Raw genomic sequence first — 17,219 nt, forward strand, 5'->3', positions numbered from 1 at the left:
TCTGGCACTTCCCTGGCAATTCCTGGGTGAGGGACCACCTTCTGCCTCCTCCTGTCCCTCCCATCTCCTCCTGATCTGAGGCACAGAATTCCAACCTGGGGACCCAGCAAAGCCCATGTCACAGGGTGGTAGCTCAGCCCTGCTCTTTCTCTTGTGCACTCCAGGCTTGTCTAGCCCTCAAAGCCTGGGTTTCTCCACCCTGAGTGGGCCACCTCTCGGCCTGCATCAGGGTGAAGGGAACAGCCCTCATTTCAGGCTCTCGCCCATCTGAAGCCCCTTCCCAAACCCCTCTGTGGTTTGGACCCTTGAGCAGCACGGGCCTGCCATTCATCCCTGTGTGACTGAGGCAAACCCTGTGCTCTCTGGGCCTCAGTTTCCTGATCTACAAAATGGGAAGTCTGGACTGGGTGATTCTCTGAGAACCCACTGATACCTGCTGTGCTCTTCGCCGCTGCTTTCCACTCCTCCAGCTCAAGGCCCCTCCCTCTCCGGGCCTTCTCCCACTCCTCTCCTGTCTTTGTCTTTCCTCCTTTATCTTTTCCTCATTCCCTTTCCGACCTTCCCCCTCTCCTTCTGTCTCTCTTTTTGCTTTCCCCCTCCCCTCTCCTCCCCCTCCCCTCCCTCTATTCTGCTTCTCCTTGTCTCCATCTCTTTTCCTCTCTCCTCCTCCTGCTGCCCTTCCTGGTTCCCCCTTTCTGCCCCCCCCCCCCGCCCAGCCTGTCTCTCCCTGCCAGACCCCCCCCCCCCCCCAGGTTATCTGGCGGATTCCACACACGCCTGCACAGACGGGATCAATCCCAGGCTGCCTTGCCGTCAGCTTATCTCTGCTCCAAATGATTGATTTTCCCTCTTTAAGAGTAATTTGCTGGTGAATTCCACGTATTGCAAAAACCCTTGTGAAATCTAATTCAATCCGATTGGCATCTGGCACTTTGGGGAAAGACTACTAGAGAGCTGTCAATTTCATCGCACGGACGTGTGTATAGAAGACGTGTCTATAGAGGGGGTGCAGGGTGGGCAGGTGCTCTTCACCTGCACATGCATGCCCTCCCCCCCCCCCCGCCCTCAGAAAGGCTCTTGTCCATTGTGCCGCCAGCCAGCCCCAGATCTCCTGGGAAATGGATTACAAGGTGCATTGGGCGCTTGCATTAAGGTAAATGAGGGTCAGGTGCTTTCACATTCTGTTTTCTCAGTTTGCAGCCCATCACCGCAGTGCATTATGGGAATCTCCCACTTCCAAAACTCAGCTACACCTGACCTGCCTCTCTCCTTGCTCCTTCCCCTATTTTCCGGGCAGAGTCCCAACTCCAGGGACCCAGCAAAGCCCAAGTCAACGGTAATAGATCAGCCCTGCTATCTCTTTTCCACATTCTAGGCTTGTTTGGCTCAGAGGCTTCATTTTTTTCTGCTTTGGGAGTGGGCCACCTCTCAGGCCTGAATCAGAGATGATGGGGCACCAGCTGTCCCAGTTTGCCTGGGACTGAGAGGGTTCCCAGGACCTAGAACTTAGTGTTAAAACTTGGGCAGTCTCGGGTAAACCCTGAGAGTTTGTCCCCAGCTCTACCAGCTGTCTGAGGGGTCAATTGGCACCACTGCCCAGGCATGGAGGTCGTGCACCTGGTGTGGTAAACAAGGGGTTCTAAGCATCTAGTTCCAGCTATGCTAGCCCAGGTCCTATAGGTGCTCCCCAAAGGCTGAGGTGACCTCAGAGGCTCAAGCCCCCATGTAACTCACACACAGGAGCTGGTCCTGACCAGTGAGGACAGGTGCACAGCTGACGAGCGGCTCTTACTCGGCCTTGGTGGCCATTGCTCTGGGTGGGTGGGTCCTGTCTGGGGCAGGGTCGTAGGTGCCACCTTTGTCCACTGGATACAGCAAAGCTTATAATATCCACCCCCAGAGTTGGAACCCTCCACTCTGACCCCATTTCTCTGCCCCAAGCAAATAGCCATTTCTGGTAGGACTCCATCTTGGGCTGCCCTGGACCTCCAGAGCAATCAGCCCAGTGGGCACTTACTGAAACAGTGGCTTTAGGGGGACTGGCCAGGAGGGCTAGGCTCCCCTTAATAGTGCCTGTGGGCATGGTGAGAGGGCAAGCTTTAGTGGAAGGTCTGTGGTTACAGCAACCTTTCCAGGCCCGCACATACAAGGCTGCTGTCTCAGGCCACCTGGACTGGTAATTCACACAAAGGACAGAAGGTGCCATGTAGGATTTATGAGGCTTGAGCTCTTAATTCCAGGACAACCTGTTCCACTCCCCTCACCCCCAAAATCCCAAGGGAGTGAGGCCATGCCCTCTTCTGCCTTCCCTTCCTCCTGCATGCGCCCCTATTTGAAAGGCACCTACCCCAAGTGGAAAGCTTAACAATTCCTTCCTCAGGGACCTGCTTGGTATCCCAGGCACACCTCCCAACCCAGGTGGCCACTTTTCTAACTTGAAAGTCTGCCATTCTGACCAGCATATGCCAACTTGGACCTCACCCTCATACCTAGCTTCAAACCCCTCCTTCACTCTACCATCAAACTCTACACTGGAGTTTGGGCTGGGGTTGGGGCAGGGGGCTAAAGTGGGGTGTATGTGTTCTCAGCAGTGCATGGAGGACAGTCCAAAATGCAGGGGAGAAGGGTGTGCATCCCAGTCTGCCCCAAGCCCAGAATTGTCCCTCCCTCTCTCTGGGGCCCCTTCTGTCTGGGGAGAGCCATGTGACCTGAAAGACAGGGCCCCTGCAGGAGGAGGACAGGTCTCGATGGTTCACCAAGAGGGCATGCAGCCCTGTGCTTTCTGTCCAGGACCTCTTCGGGCCTCTGACAGAGGAGCAGGGAGGGGATGGGCGCAGAACTAGGAGCTGGGCCTTGCACGCTGCAGCTGCCAGGCTCTGTCTACTTACCATGCTAAAACTATTTCCCCGTTCCCACAGAGAGAGAAATGTGTGGCCAGGAAGAGAAATCTAACCGCTTTATGGAAATCAGGAGGGGACACTGCCTGCTGCTAATCCCACCACTTTGTATTCCTGTCCCTCTCCAACAGCAGTCTGTCTTCCCTGTGCCTCAGTGTGGCAGGGAAGGGGCTGGGAGGGCTAGTAGGGTGGGAGGCAAGGAGAGGACCCTGGAGCTGGTGTGCTTTTGTGACCTCAGGTAAACTGTCTGCCTTCTCTGGGCTGCCTTTTAAAATGAGGGATCCCATTGCCTTCAGGAGGCCTGGAGGACAGAGCTCACAACTATTTAGAGGCCATGAATCTAGGAGTCCTGGGAGCCAAAAGAAAGTGGGTGATTTCCTGTCCCTTCCCAGCCCTATGCCAGGTGAAGCTGCCCAGATCTGGGTCCCCTTCCCCATGAACAAAGACATCACAAATACCCCGAGAAATGGGTCCTGGGCTGAGACAGGATGCTGAGCTCCCGGCAGATGGATGACTATGCCTCGCGACAGCCCCACATGCCACTGAGCAGCCACTGAGTATCCCAGAGTCAAACCCAGGCACAGCTGCCCAGGCCTGCAAAGCCCCTCATATTGACACATTCCACATCTCCCAAGGCACATGTGTTGGCCACACAATAACTATGGTTAAGTGGACAAAGGAATAAGTGCATAAATGAATGAGCTACATGTGTGTATCTGCGAATGTGAGGGTGTGAGAAAAAATCAGAAGACAGAGGTTGGAGGAAGTGCAGAAATGGGGAAAGAGAGATAATCAGATTCAAAGAGAAACTAATAGAGACAGAAATAGAGAGCCTGAGAGAGAGAGGGAGAGAGAGAGAGCGAGAGAGAGCAGGCAAGGATGGGTGCAGGCCACTCAGATGAGGAACTAAAATGAGGTAAAGATGATACCAACAAGGCATGGCCACTGCCCAGCAGAGTAATGGCAGAATGTGGCAGCTCCCATCTTCTTTCCCTCCTCCTAGCCTGCCACTCCTGTCTCATCTCTGGGATTCCAAATTCTACCCTCAGTCCAACCGCTGCCTTTCCTGCAGATCCCACACGCAGCCCCTGCCCATTCATCCTATCTGCTATTACCCTCAGTCACTGTCTTCATTCTCCTGGTGTCCAGATTAATCAACCTAAAGCACAGCTCTGAGGATATCACTCATTCTCAAGAACCATCAATGGCTCCCAACTGCCTGCTGAATTAGGTTCAAACTCATCGTGGCATTCAAGGCCCCCCAGCCTCCCTCTGGAGGCTGCATATTACATGAGGGTGCGTATTACATACTGGAGGAGTTAAATGACAGCAAGGGAAGGATATTGCTGAGTCTAAAAGGCCACTAGTGGTGCTATTTATGCTGGAACCTTTCACTTCACCTTTTTTGGGAATGGGTGGGTGGAGGGTTGGTTTAGTGGAGAGGTCGTCAATAATTTATAATTTTTATGATTAACATGCAATAAAACACATATTTTAGGGTATTCAGTTCTATGAATTTTAACACATGGGTAGATTCATGTGTTAAATCACAGCCAGGATACAGAACAGTCCCATAACCCCAAGAACTCCCTGTGCTGTCCCTCTACAATCAGCCTTCTGCCACCCTAACCCCTGCTCACCACTGGTCGGTCCTCCATCACTATAGCTTTGTCTTTTTGAGAGTGTCACGGAATCACGCAGGATGCAGCCTTTGAGCCTGGCTGCTTCACTGGCATAGTGCCTTCCAGATCCCCTGATTCTCACTTCACCCTACTAGCCTGCTTACCTAAGCACAATCCTGTCCCTATGGGTATGGGACAGAATTAGCGCATCTGCACAGACCGCAGAGCTGGGGGGAATCCTGCATCCCCCTAGGGCTGAGCCACGGGTGTGCCAGGGGACCGCTTTAAAACAGGTGGAAGAAGAGGGTGAAGTGGGTTTAAAAAAAAAAAAAAAGCCTAGTAGGCTTCTCTGTACAAGGTAGCATATTAGGACATTCCCTAATGAGGGCAATTAAGAGTCATGCTGAAAACAGAAGAGTAAACACAGATTCAAATGCTGAGGACTGTTGCTGGAAGTTAGGGAGGGCTGCCCCTCCCTCCCCTGAGTCCTGCCCCTCTCTCTGTTAAGAGCCCCGTCCTCTCACTGCCTCATTCTCCTGTCCCCAAAGCTCCCTCTTAGTCCTTTCCTACCCCAGGGGCAGTTCCTTCTTAGTGTCTTTACTGGCTCATTCTCATCTCCCCTAACACTGGGGAGCCCGGGGGCTGCTCAGCCCCAGCCCTGCTCTCTGCTCTACCTGCACCCCATTTGCAGGTGAGTCCAGCTGGACCTGTGGCTTTAAATACAATCCAGACACTGGTCTGGCAATGCTTCCATTTCCACCCCCAGCCAGAGCCACAGAGTGATGGCTGGAGCCTCCTTGGCTCGAGGCTCCGGTTAGATTTCCAGGATCTCGGAGAGCCAGTGAGGTCACCTCCACAGCTGGAGTTTGGCCATGGTAGGAGCAGCATCACAGAAATCAGCAAACGCTGCAAATGCGGAACCCCTCCGCCACCCCGAGTTGCCTGTTGAACACTTACCCGCACTTCCATTTGCATGTCTAACAAGCATGTCACACATAATATGCTGAAAGCTAACCTATGAATTCTGCCTCCCCCTCGCCAAAGCTCCTGCTTCACCTCCTCAGGAAGCAAGACCTCCGCTTTTCTAACTGCTCAGGTCAAACACCTTGTGTGGCCATTCAGGGTTCAGCCCCGTGGCAGCACGTATCTGCCAGAGCTTCACTACCTTGCGGCTGAACAATATCCCCCTGTGCGGAGACACAGCATTTTGCTCTATCCACTCATCAGCTGATGGACATCTGGGTTATTTACAGAGTATCCTTTTGAAACTTCGATCGGGTCAAGTCACTTGCTCCCTGCTCCGTCGGTCCCCTCAGTAGCCTCCTGCCTCACGTCTGTGACTGCGAGCCCTGACAAGGCCCAGCCCGGCTGACCTCCTGTAGGCCACATGCCTCCCCTCCTCCCCGACCTACCTACGTGCAGGCGCACTCCTGCCTCGGAGCCGCTGTGCTCGCTGCTCCCTGGAGTTGCTGCTGTCACCTGCCTAGAATGCTCTGCCACCAAATATCCACATGGTTCACCCCATTTCACTGAGGTCTCTCCTCAAGTGTCCTCTTATCGGAGAGGCCTCCTCTGACCGCCCGCTCCCAGTACTGCCTTAAACCCCTTGCCCCGCTTTGTTTTCCTTCGCGGCTCACATCCCCACCTGACAGTATACATTTGTTCCCTGTTGGTTTCTTTCGCCCTCCACCACTGCAACAAGCTGCCCAGGGGCTGGACGCGGGCTGTGTTCGCTTAGGAACAGTGCCTACAATCACATGCACAACACAGTGGTTTCTCAGCAAATAGTTACCTAATAAATGAACTAATGGATGAATTCCCACCTCCCACTCAACGCTAGAGCCCCCTGGGGCATCCCTTACTGTTTCCTGCCCCAGGCCCTGTGTGCTTCACTCGCCAACCTGTACCTCTCGCTCTGCCCTGTGACTTTATGTACAAGGTTCCCTCTGAGCATAGCTTTGCTCATGAGGGAAGAGCAGCGACACCTGCCTTTTGACACTAGACTCAGGGCGCATGTCAGGATGAAGGAGAGGAAAACGCTGGCTAACCCAAGGTAAACATATGATGACTTTGATTTTAAAAATTCCTTCTTACTTTTGATTCCTTTTTCAAATGAAGTGGGTAACAGATGGAGAAACTGAGGCCTGGAGAAGGAGAAGGGAAGGTCTGCCCTATGCCTTCACTGACAGAGTAACAACATCACCTATGAAACCTTGCTTCACCACGAGGTGTCTCTTGCCCTCTCCTGCTGGGTCCCCACACTGGCCTCCCCTCCCAGGGCACAGAGTGAGCAGGAGCCCAGGGGAGAACGACTGGGCGCTGGCCCTGGGGAGGAGGCTCTGTGCCCTCCTTGGTGGCCCATCCTTGCCACAGTGGGACTCTTCAGTCCCTGTTGCTAGGATGTTTCACAGTCCACGGTTACGGTGATGGGGTGAGAACCTTAGGCACAACTCCCAGTTGAGCTGCAAGAAGCCTTACCTTTTGAGACAGGGACAAACAAGACACACCATCTACTGCTGTAGGGGGAGTGTGGGAGGAAGAAACCATGTTCTCGGGTGAGATTGGACTCACCAGTTCCCCCAGTGAAGGGGCACCATAGTAGGCATGAACCAGCCAAGCGGCGATGGAGAGGAAGAGGAACGGAGAATGAGGGCTGTTGGTTCTGCTCTGCTCCCAGTGGGGGTCTTCAGGAAGACCAGCCACTGCTTTTAGGGAGTGTGATCCCCACGATAAAACGATTCCCACTATCTCCCATCCATGCTAGTCCTGCTCATAAGCATGGGTGGTGGTGGGCATGGGGAAGGAGACCACCACCAGAGAGGTGGGTGAAAGGGGACTGATGCCCCAAATTGCATAAGAGATGACCTCCAGTCACTGGGGGGTGGGGGCTGGAGCCACAGGCACTGGGGCAGGAAGCGTGTGAGGAATGGGTCCTGGCACTATGCCTGCCAAACAGGCCCTGCCTGCTTCACACCCCGCCAGGGATGGGGCCTGGTGAAAACAGCATGCTAAATAGATTATGGATGAGACTAAATTAGGAGGTGTCTGAATCATGCCAAGGACACCCTCCGGTCCTCGGGGAGGCTGGAGCTCAGCACGATGAGAGGAATCACACCACAGGATGCAGCCACGCACAGAAAAATCCTCATGATCATCATCGTCATAATAAGAGCCTCGGTGAAGGCAACTGGGGAGAAATTAATGGGAAAGAGCAGAGACAGGGCTGCCCTGCTCCCCTTGGCTTCCCTTCCAGAGCGGCTTGGCTTTGAAGTCCACAGACATTTTCCTGGAGAGCCTAATCTTGGGGGAGAAACCCTAGAAATGTGAGCCAAAGCTGTGAGACAACAGAGGTCTTGCAAATGGACCCCTGCCCAGTGAACTGTCAGCCTTAGGGCAGAAGGGGGTGGGGACAAAGGTGCTCAGCAAGGCCCCAGGATTCCAGGTACCAGCTGTGCTGAAATTGCTTTGGGTGGGCACTTAACCCCTACTATGCAACAGAACCAGCAGATAATCTTTTAGAAACAGGAGCAGCCAGGATGGGCACTGTGGCTGGGGGGATGAGGATAAGGCAATGCCGACCTCTATTTCTCCACGTGCCTTGTCTTGGTTGCTTCCTGAACCAGAGCCCTCACCCCCTACCTCCTCTCAGCTTTACTTCACTGATGAGAGGTGCAGCATCTTAGAGGAATTTCGGTCACTTCTCTTATACCTCCTGGGGATTCAGTGGGAGGTGTGTGATTTCCTGCCAATCCCAGTTACCTCCCTAACAGAGGGGAAAGAAGGGTCTGGATACCAGAGTAATCATACATCCAGGAGCCTCCATCAGTCTTATGGAAGCTGGCAGCCAGCCCTTCCCTCTAGCTCCCACCTCTCTTCACTGCTTTTAGTGCTTGGTTTCTAGTTCAAATTGCTTTAGAAAGTAGGAAAGCAGGAGGTCCATGCCCTGGGGCACATCAGCAGGTCTGAAGAGTTTGAGGCAGCTGGAATGGCTCCCAGGGTGGAAGGGAGGAATATCTCCTGTGTCTCTACTGAAAAGTAGATGCTGGGGACAGATTTATGGGGCCCAGGTGAACAGTGGCCTGGAGGATCCGGAACTGGAAAATGGACCCTCAGCTGAATGTGAGACATGGAGCAAACAGCCTCCCTGCACCCACCCTACCCCACTCCACACCGACGTGTGGCCCAGGACCCCAACTCAGAACCAGTGACCTGTCAGCCTTAGGGAAAAAGCCTGAGGAGAGAGCTGGGCTGAGGGGTGGAGTTAGTGAGCACAGGGATTAAAGGGGGGCTGCATCTATTTTCGTGCCGTGGACCCCTCTGACAGTATGGGAAATCACATTTTTAACTGAATCAAATAAAATAGGTGGGACCACAAAGTCAATTAATTATTTTGAAATACAGTCATCAAAGTATTTTAAAAGGTATGATAGTAGAATTATGTGCTTTTTAATGCATTAAACAATGAGATTTGGGAATGGGTCTGATATATGCTATAATTTCAAAGTAGTGATGAATATAAATGAATTTTGAGATCCCTGAGACACCTGTAATATGATGTGACAATATCTGAGATCTCTCTTGGGGTCAAAGTCACAGGTACCACTAATGCCACTCTGGTTTGTTTCATTTGTCATATTTAAAGGGAATGTTCAAGTTCAGTTAGAGGTCAGTGACAATAAAGATGCGTTTTCTCCAACCAGGGTCACAGGCTCAGTGGACCCACACCCAGGTCAAGAAGGCCTGGACTGAAAGGAAGCCTGGGAGGGGCCCGTGGGGCCCGCAGCCAGACAACCTTGAGGGCCGGGCGAGCAGAGCGGTCAGAGAAACTGCAGGCCGGCCGGCCTAACAGGAACAAATGAGAGATTAAATTTAAATAAATACAAGGTTGCGGGCTGGGCTCTCTGACAGGCCCGGGACACGTGTGGAATGCAAAATGAGGGTGATGGATAAAATCAGGGCCACGATGAGCCGAGCGAGGACCATCTCCCTTCTCACTGTCCTGCTCCTGCCCCGCTCCCCCGGGCCTACGAATACACCCAGTACTCTTCTCCCCTCCTTTGCTTTCTTTCATTTATTTATTTGGTGATGTTTTCTCCTTGGGGAGGTGGATAATTTTCTGTTTTTTGCTTTCCCCCTCAAACAAATGAATCGTGTCATCTCCTGCCTGAAATAGGAATTAGCTCCTGACAGATGTGTCCCTGCTCACCTCTGTGCAGAAGCCCCCTCCTTGCCTTCCCTTCCCCCCTCTCCCTCCCACCAGCCACACTGGAGGTGGCAGAGCCACCTGATGGGTGGGGCCAAACCTTTGAGGGGAATGGGGAGCTGTGGCTGCAAACGGGGAGCCCCTTAACCTCTGAGCCTCGACCCCCTCCACTTTAAAAAGGACACAATGACACACATAGCTGTCAGGGCTGGGGGTAATAAAACCTGTTAAACATTAAAGAATGCTTTTCATAGGCTATGCTCTGTCCTAAACACATGTATTAACTTATTTCATCCTCGTAAGGGCCTTGTGAGGCAGGTACTGTTAATGTCTCCCTTTTGCAGATAAGAAAACTGAATCAGAGGGTAAATAAGTTCCCTAAAGCCACCCAGATCAAAAGTGGCAGAGCCAGGATTTGATCCGGGGCCGTCTGCTTTCAAAGCCCTTGTATGTAGCCAACCACTCCAGCTGCCTCTCTCTCCCTCGCCTGTGGTACCAAATAAACAAGCACATGGGTGGGCTGGGAGAGGTTGGCGCGGGATGAGGCCCGCAGACGTGCCAGGCTCCTCGCCCAAGGTGGGGAGCAGAGGCAGCTGGAGCAAGCTCAGGGAAGGAAGGGTGAGCCGATGTGAGCGTGGGAGGGAAGAGGGAAGCTCAGATGGCACCCTCCCCTCCGCACCCAGGTCCTCCTGGACCAAAAGAATGTCAGCATGTGTAGAGGTCTTAACTAAGCATGACAGGCCCAACCCATGGTTTTACAGAGGGGGACACTGAGGCACAGAGTGGGGACATGACTTGCCTGGAGTCACTCTGCAAGTGAGCAGAACTGAGGTGGGCCTGGCTTCGGTGTTTTGTCTGCCTGGCTTCTGTGTTTTGTCTACCTCCAATAGGTAGTCGGGTTGGGTCTAGCCGCAGAATACTGTGGTCAGAGCTCGGAATCCTGGGCCAATTTGAACTTGGAAGAGCCCCTGTCACAGACTCAAGGTAGCCACGCAGTGTCCTCCTGGGAAGCGCTCTGAAGGGAGTTTCTACTGAACTGTTCGGGTTTCGTTATAAGGGGACTGGAGTTCTTGACTTCTTGCAAACACCTTAAGAGGAAAATGGCTGAACTGCAAGAGAGCCTTAAGTTAGACGCTAGACAGCACCTGCTGGCTGGAACAAGGGGTCAGGGGAGGTGGGAGTTTTCCCTACGGGAGACTTGCCTGCCTTTACCTGCTTTCACCCTTGGCCCCTGACAGTCCATTTTCAACACAGCAATCAGATGGCTTCTTAAGGAAGATGATTCAGAACATGTCAACCTCCTCACTCCCCACTGGGCTCAGAGTGACAGAAAAAGGCCTCCCTGTGGCTGGCAACGCCTGGCCTGGCATTGGCCGGTAACTGCTGCCTCACCTCCTCCTGCTCTCTCAGGGTTCCCCAGCCAGCCACATGAGCCTCTTTTCTGCTCCCTGAAAAGGCCAGGCCATTTCTGGGGACCCCTGCCCTTGCAGGGGAGAGAATGTTCTCTCTGGCTCTGCATGGCTGCCTCTGCTCACCATGTAACCCCTGCTCTAGCCACACCTTGCCTCGGAAGGTGTTCTTGTACCACTGAGTCAAAAATAGCCCCTTGCCCTAGCCCATCACCCACCCTATTGACTTCTTGACTTTCATTTCCACCTGCAATGATCCTGGTGCTATTGCTCCGGCTTCCCCACTGGATGAGGGGGTCAGGGACCACATCTTCAGCACTGTCTCCCCAGTGGAGGTGCACAATAATGTTTGTTGAGTGAATGAATGCATAATCCCCTGCACCTGTACAAATGTCACTATAGTCCCTCAGAAAGACAGTGGGGAAGGGGGGGGGCAAATCAATGAGGTCCGAAGGCCATTCTGAAACTATTCCAATTTCTAGAAGCAGCCAGGACCACGCAGTAGACGCCCTGTTGGGGAATTCTGGCACCCCACTCCCCACTCTAACCTTGTTCCTCTGCAAAAATGTTCTCAAGGGCAAGAGCAAATATGTCCTGAGAAGCTGTGGGTCAGAAATGAGGCAGAAATAAAGTGGACCAAATGCTCCCCATTCCTGAGAAGAAAGATGTGATGTACGCGAAGGGTATTTCTCTTACTGGCAGGCAGGTGAGAAGAACGGTCCATTTTTAGCTATCTGAGTCCATTGGGAGGGGTCGTGCATAATGCAAAAGCTTTATTTAAAAACAAACCCTGTTGCTGGCATCTGTAAAGCAGCCGGAGGCATGAATGGTCTCCCACACTCCCTGCCTCCCTCCCCCAACCCTTCAGAGGAAGGATGCGGAACACAGATAATCCACTCGCTTCTAAGAAGAAGTTTTTGAGAACAAATGAACAGAAAATTCCAACCATCCCAATAACCCCACTGGTGCAGATGGGAAAACAGGACAGCCTGCGGCTGACTCAGCTGTAGGTAGGGCTAGGGGGCCCACAGGCAAGGCGATCAGGAGAGGGAAAGTTAAGTAAGTGGAGCAAATGCAAAGAATGTGTTGCAGGCAGGGGGTGGGTAAGGATATGATGGAATCAGAGTGAAAGAGTGTGCTGCTTGCTTCCCGTGGCTTTCCGGAGCTCCGAGGAAGAGACAAGAGACCGCCCAGCAGCCAGGCACAGGAGCGAAGCTGCCACAGCCTTTAATTTGAAACTCAGAGATGAGCTCCCACACCAAGGCTGACTCCTGGGGCCTTTGCCTTGAGATTTTTTTTGTGTGTGATTTGCATTACAACCATTTATTTGCATCTCAACTGTCACACAGTACAAATGGGTTGTTGTTGGTTTCAGCCCACCCATCCCTTCCTTCTCTGGCTTCTTTGAGTTTTCTATAGCTGGGCAAATGAGAAGAAATTACTCCTAGAGACTTAACAATGAGGATGGAGTCCTTGGGAGACAGAAAGGGCCTCTTTCAAGCACCTTTGTCATCTTGAATGGTCTGGCAGAGCCTGAGATTCAGTAAGAAACTGAGTAGAATCCTAGAGGTGGAGAGGATGGCAGGCACCATCTAGTCTTTGTGAATTAGATTAGCATCCTTATTAGGGATGGTGGCTGCAAAGTGCTGACTGAGGGTTAAACTGCTTCCTCCTTCCCTTCCCGTTTTCCATCAGCACCCGTTACTGCCCCACAGTGGACGTTTGGGGTCATCTTCCTATGCAGACTCCACGGGGACTGGGCTTCAGCACAAGAGCACTGACTGACGGTCAGTTTGGGTCCTGTATCATTTAATCAGGCTTTAACCCCACTAATACGCATTTCTGTAGTGCGGCCAAGAGCCAGGCAGAGTACGAGGCACTGGGCTACCCTGGTGAGCAAAAGTAGACCTGCCCCTGCCTGTGGCTCATTCCGTCTAATCAGGAGACAGACATTATTAGATCATCACACTAATAACGCAACCTCACAGTCATGGGGGGAATCGCGTGGTTCCATAGAATCTGCGACAATGGGGTTCTGCCTCTCCTCACACTGCCTTTCTTCTTCCGAGTTTGCTCTCAATGAACACATTTTCCTGCTACACTTAGCAAACCCATTGTCACTGTCAACCCAGACACAAATTCCAACAGACATATTCAACCATCAGAAAGGAAATAGGAAAAAACGGCAAATAAAAAAGAGCTCTTTCACAAAAGTTGCCTGATTTCTCTGAGTTTTCAGGGGCTGTCTTTGCTGTTCCTGTTGGCAACGTGGCTGAACACTCCAGCCTGGCACCCTGGGGCCTGACCCTCTGCACCCCAGACTGGGCCTTAGGGGCAGGTACCTGTCCAGATCTCAATTCCTCTGGAGTTTCAGAGAGTGGAGAAGGCATCGGAGATAAAAGGATCAAGGCAGTTTGGAAAGCAATTTATCCCTCCCTCTTCATTAGGAAGCAGCCCAGGGCCACATCTGGGGTGGTGTGGGTGCAGTTCTGTCGGGAGCCTGGAGGGTGAGCCAGAAAACCTTAGGGTGGGGCATTCTGGGCCGTGGGGCCGAGGCTCCTCGTGGGTAGTTCGCTTTCTGCACTTCACTGTGCCCGGGAGAAATGGAACCCTGTGGGGAGGAGGCGAGTCCTCTACTGTCAGAGACACTGGCCAACTCCCCGGAGAAAACAGCGGACGATCCCTAGCAGTGCTGGACACCGTGGCTACGGCAGGCATGCCTGTGCCTGGGTGGGGAGCAGTCACTAAGGGGGGCTGTACCCAGGCCCCTTTGGCATTCCTGTGGACGGCAGACAGGGGTTCCAGCAAAGAGAGCCTGAGACAAAACCCAAGGGCTCAGGGTGACCTTGGAATCCCCCAGCCAGTCACAGTGAGCAGGGCCCTGGGAGTTCAGGCCCTGCTGGTGGCAGTGCTCCCTGGACCCCTCTGTTTGACACCTGTGTGCGGCAGGTACTGCACTAGGTCCTATGTACAAATCATGGGTCTCCTCCCTTCCATATCCTTGTTGGAACCCCCTGTGGCACAGAGAGATAGCTGCTTTCCCGCATTCTGCAGCCTCTGGTAGCGAGGTGAGGCACATAACTAGTTCTGGCCAAGGGGCCCTCTCTGGACGGAAGCATAGAGGAGCCGGTGCCTAACCCTGCAGCTGTCTCCCCGCTGCCGCAGGGTCCAACGGAACTGCAGCGTGCAACTGACTGACTACAAGGAAGGTCTCCCTACCCCAAGCCAGACCAGCAGTCTGAGTGAGAAATAAACTTGTTTCAGTGCTAATTTGTTACTGCAATAGAAACACTTTCCTTTTTTGTCTTTTTTACACAGATAAGTGAAGTGAGGCTTAGAAAGGGTCAGTGACTCACCCAAGGTCACAGAACTAGCAAATGTCATGGCACGATTTGAATACAGGTCCTGTAGGATTCCAGAGCTTGGGCAGTGAATCACTACACAAGCTGCCTTCCCTCTGGGTTGCCTCCAAAACCAAACCCAAATTCCTTGACTTGGCATTCAAGGCCCTTCAAGGTCCTCCAAGGCTGTGTCCCAGCCTACCTTCCCACCAGACCACTACACAGACCCTGCATCAGTCACATGAGCTACCATCTGTTCCCTCGATCCACTTGCAAGCTTCTCCTCTGGGCCTCTGTGGGCCACTGCCTGGTCCACCAGCCCTCCTGCAACCCTGTTCGCGATCTGATTTATGCCCCAAGGCTCCGCCCCAGTCCACCTCTCGTCAGAGAGCCTTTCCTGATCCTCTCAGCCTCCACATCCCCTTCCTCAGCTGAGCCCTGGAGCCCTCACTGCATGCATCCCTGGATCCTGGACTCACATGCCGGTATCAGTGCCTCTATTCTCCGGGGCTGTTGTTATACCCATTTATCTCCACCTTCTAAACTCTACATTTTTGTATATGTTTTCAAAGGTTCATACTACCTTTGTGTAAACACACTTGGGTCCTTGGGTCAGAGACCATGGGTTATACTTCCTGGACTCCTTCAAGGGACCAAACACAGATTCTTGTAAACAGTAAGTGCTTAGTACATACTTTAGCTATCTCAGACAGATGGGTCTGAAATGACTCAGCAGGAGATGGAGGCATGTGCACCCACGCACACGCAGGGACTGGCCTGCCCTTGCAGCCCTGAGTCCTTGTAGGGGACCATGTCCAGTTGAGAGAAGCTGGCAGGAGATGAGAGGGATGTGGGAGGAAGGGCTTCTAGGAGGGCACGCTGGGCAGTTTGCAGAGCAGTCAGAGTGGAGAGGGGCAGGAGGCGCGAGGGGAGGGCTGGGCCTGGAGCAAGGGCAGTGCAGGAGCCCCAAGTGAGGAGCAATTGCAGAGAAGGACCTTGGGCTGGGAAACCTAATGGAATTCCTGAACAGAGTGGGCTGGGGAGCGGCGGTAACAGAAATCCTGTTGACGATCATGGCTATGACGGGCAGGACAGATGGGGCATGAGGAGGGGTCCAGGGAGAAGGCAGGCTGAGAGGGTCCCATCCAGATATACAGGAGCCTGTGTCATCCAGGCCGGGTCCGTGGCCCATGACACAAGGTGTGCCAGGGCTCATGGGGGCTGCAGCCCGGCCCCGGAGCCTCCTCCCTCCTGTCCCTCTCGACCTCTCCCTCACTTGAGGCCCATGTTCCTTCTTTTTAAGACTGGCCTCAGCCAGGCAGGCCCCTGGGGAAGGGGTACAGGCATCCCAGACCCCTCTGGAGTTTCCCTCCCTTGCATGGAAAAGGAGAGGACATTATTACACTGAAAGCAGGAATAAGACTTTCTGCCAAGGTCATCATTTATACAGAGCCTCTACCTTTTAACATTTCTGTTTTGGTGTATGTTTTATAGTGCACATACTAGATTAGTAGAACGATCATGTATATAGCTTCTAAATACAGTGGCACCTCGGTTTTTGAATATAATACATTTCTGAAGACCGTTCGAGCTCTGAAACGTTAGAAAACCGAGGGCTCCACAGCCAACAGCTGGGCTTCAGGATCCTGCCCTCAGGGAAGCCGTGTGGCACGGTCGACTTCCGAGGCGTGTTCGAAAACCGAAGCATTTACCTCCGGGTTTACGGAGTTCGTAAACCGAAATGGTCGTCAACAGAGACGTTCGAAAGCTGAGGTACCACTGTAAATAACTACATATTGGAAGTGTACACTCGAACATTCTTTGCAGGGGTAGGGGGTAGTCCAAGAGTGAGAGACTACTGGTTTTTGCAGCCTTATTTATCCTCAGAGCACAGCAGGGAGGGGATGTAGCCGTGTTTGTTTCTGTTTTAGAGATGGGGACCTGGACGCACAGAGGTGCCTGGTGACTTTCTCAGGGTTGTGCAGCCCAGGCAGGGGCAGGGTTTGGATGGGCTGGAGTTCCAGGGACTCACCTCGTCTCTGTCCACCACCTGGATGAAGAGCGGGAGGGCAAAGCCAACCTGGGCCAGCTCGGTGATGGCCACGCTGTACTCGGAGCTGTTGAACTCTGGGGCGTTGTCATTGATGTCAATAACCAGGATGTTGAAGGTTGTGGTGACTGTGGCATCGGATGGGGTGCGGTCATCATTCAGCTCTGTTCCCTGCACACAGAGGACAAATGCTTCAGGGTGAAGGCAGCAGGGATCACTATAACAGTGATCATTTCCCAGGCTCTCTCAAGGTTGGACAGTGCTTCACGTGAATTATCTTGTCTCATCCTCACCACACCCCCCAGGAGGAGGAGTCTCTCATTAGCATTCCCATTTTACTGATCCCCATTTACCAATGAGAAAACTGAGGCTCAGAGAGGTTAAGTAACTTGTACAAGGTCACATAGCCAGAGTAGGCAGTAGGATTCCAGGACCAAGGGGATGAGGTGGGGTGGAGGGGATAAGACAGATTGGGGGTCTCATCAAGGGGCGAAGGGAGAGCCTTTATGCAATTTGGCAGATGATGAAACTGAGGCTAAGAATTTTTGTGCTAGTAGGTAATTAAGACTTAATTCAGCATCTACTATGCTGAACACTGTGCCAGGTACTGTGAGGGTCTGGATGTGACTCAGGAATAGATGGACCAGAGCCCCAGGCCCCAAAATACCTGTTCCCAGTTCCCACCTCAACCTGTGAA

At 52.8% G+C, this 17,219-nt stretch overlaps 1 protein-coding gene across 1 annotated transcript in view; it reads right to left on the bottom strand.

The window, feature by feature from the left end:
* The window catches only part of LOC308567371 (cadherin-23-like), a gene marked incomplete at both ends in the record, with an annotated part of 250,272 nt that overhangs the window by 68,861 nt on the left and 164,192 nt on the right, over positions 1-17,219 (bottom strand). The window contains one exon of the mRNA XM_081158790.1: positions 16,505-16,693. Within this exon, the coding sequence (XP_081014916.1) occupies positions 16,505-16,693 (189 nt within the window). The remainder of the gene's footprint in view (positions 1-16,504; positions 16,694-17,219) is intronic.

Source organism: Miniopterus schreibersii (assembly GCF_964146895.1).
Source record: "Miniopterus schreibersii genome assembly, chromosome: 14".
NCBI lineage: Eukaryota > Metazoa > Chordata > Mammalia > Chiroptera > Miniopteridae > Miniopterus > Miniopterus schreibersii.